General features: G+C 44.3%; 1 protein-coding gene across 1 annotated transcript in view; it reads left to right on the forward strand.

The window, feature by feature from the left end:
* Positions 1 to 1741: 1741 nt before the first annotated feature.
* LOC122254294 (uncharacterized) overlaps positions 1742 to 2514 on the forward strand; it is a gene marked incomplete in the record, with an annotated part of 139004 nt that continues 138231 nt past the window's right edge. The window contains 1 exon segment of the mRNA XM_086539946.1: positions 1742 to 2309. Coding sequence (XP_086396072.1) covers positions 1906 to 2309 — 404 coding nt within the window.

Below are 2514 nucleotides of genomic sequence, written 5' to 3' on the forward strand. Positions count from 1 at the left end.
TTTAGGTTTGCTCTTTCTCTCTCTCTCTCTCTCTCTCTCTATTTCTCTCTCTCTCTCTCTCTCTCTCTCTCTCTCTCTCTCTCTCTCTCTCTCGCTCTCTCTTTCTCTCTCTCTCTCTCTCGCTCTCTCTCTCTCTCTCTCTCTCTTCTCTCTCTCCTCCTCTCTCTCTCTCTCTCTCTCTCTCTCTCTCTCTCTCTCTCTCTCTCTCTCTCTCTCTCTCTCTCTCTCTCTCTCTCTCTCTCTCTCTCTCTCTCTCTCTCTCTCTCTCTCTCTCTCTCTCTCTCTCTCTCTTCTCCTCTCTTTCTCTCTCTCTCTCTCTCTCTCTAGCTCTGCGCGCGCGCGCGCGTGTGTGTGTGTGTGTGTTTTAAGGTTGGGCTCGCAATGAGACATCACACGTTATTGATATTGGTGTTGATATTATTGGTTTTATCGTTGTTGTCATTGTTGTTGCTGTTGTTATGATCTTTGCCTTATCATTATCATTGTTATCATTATCATTATTATCATTATGATCATTCTAATGATCATTCAATAAACCCATTCAGTATAAAGTGTTGTTTTTTCTGCCGTTTGTTGTGATGCATTATCATTATCTATATCATTATCATCATCCTTATTATCAAAATAATTGTTATCATCATTATTATCATTATCACCAATTCTACCATCATGATGATTTTGTTATCATTATCACCAATATCATTATCATTATTATCATTACAATCATTATCATCATTCTCATTATTATTGTCATTATTGTTATTATCATCTTCGTTATTCTCATTACTATCATCGTTATCATTATCATCATCGTGTGGTTGTATATATTTGTCTACATCTGAGTATTTGCATGTGTGTACGTATGTGTGTGTGTGTTTGTGTGTGTATATATGTATGTATATATGTGTATATATATTATAATATATATATATATTATATATTATATAATAAACATATACATATATGATGTAGATACAATTATAAATATATATATCTACAATATATGTATGTATAACATATTATATATATATAATATATATATATATATATATAATATATATATATATATAACATACCATATATAATATTTATAACATATTATTTATATATATATATATATAATAATATCTATATAGATATATATATATAGTGGGGTATATATATATATAATATACATATATACACATACATATACATATGCACACATACACACACACACACACACACATCTGTATATATATATATGTATATATATAGATAGATATATAGATAGATAGATAGATAGATATAGATAGATATAGATGTAAATATTTATATAGATATATATATAGATATGTAGATAGATATATATAGATATATATATGTGTGTGTACTTAGGCATGGATGGTTGGATATATGCCCTATGTAGAGTGTCTCTTTGTTGTTGTTTTTTTCTGTCTGTCTGGGCGTGAAAGCGGCACTATCTGTGAGCATGTCTGTGCTATGTGTTTATTTGTTTGTACGGGACACTAATCTCTCCCTCTAAGGCCTTCTGCCAGGACGAACACGAGCGCTGTCGCCTGGCCTCCGATCGTTCCATTATTGGCTGGCCTGTGTCAGTTTCTGCTGAAAAACTGAATGAAATTCGTTTACTCGTGTGGAGTGGGCGTGTGTTGTTAGATGATGAACGTGTGTTAGGGAAGTCGGGATCAATGTCGCGCAGAGACGGGTCCTCCCCCGCGCACGCAGTGGCCTCGGCCGCCGCCATATTGATCCAAGAGGCCGTCGCAAGAGCCGCCCGCTTAGGTGCTGGAAGCAGACCAGCGCTCTAGCCAAAACTGGTCCCGTCATCCGCATTGTGTGCACTTAGCAGTGAAATGTTGTGATGTTTGAAAGTGAGTAGTAGAAAAAGGTTAATTCTGAAACATGTTCAGCTTTGCCAACAAAATGCTGAACGCCCTCGTGGGCAACGAGGAGCCCACATCAGGCACAGCGACTGGCACTAGTGTGCCAGGAGTGGCCCGCCCTCAAGGCCCAGGCCTCCCAAGGATGGGAGGGCCTGGCGGACCTCGTGCACCAATGCCTGGTATGACAGGACCTCGGCCTCCTGGAACTAACACCAACCTCGGAATGAACATGCACAGTGCACCGGGAGCCTCAGGTGGTTCGGTCGGGCCAGGTGGCCCCATGGCCCCAGGCAGCGCGATGGGACCCGGGTCGTCGATCGGGCCCGGCGGGCCAGGCGGGCCAGGAGGGCCCGTGGGTTCAATGGGTCCGGGCGGACCAGGCATGCCCGGGGGACCGGGTATGCCTGGGGGGCCGGGCGGACCAGGGATGCCCGGGGGACCGGGCATGCCTGGGGGGCCGGGCGGACCGGGTATGCCTGGGGGGCCGGGCGGACCGGGTATGCCTGGGGGGCCGGGTGGACCGGGTATGCCCGGGGGTCCAGGCGGACCGGGTATGCCCGGGGGTCCAGGCGGACCGGGTATGCCCGGGGGGCCAGGCGGAGCGGGAATGCCCGGTGGGCCGGCCGGA

This window comes from Penaeus japonicus, unplaced genomic scaffold (genome assembly GCF_977035675.1).
Source record: "Penaeus japonicus unplaced genomic scaffold, GWHDUDI00000001_assembly GWHDUDI00000009, whole genome shotgun sequence".
Lineage (NCBI taxonomy): Eukaryota > Metazoa > Arthropoda > Malacostraca > Decapoda > Penaeidae > Penaeus > Penaeus japonicus.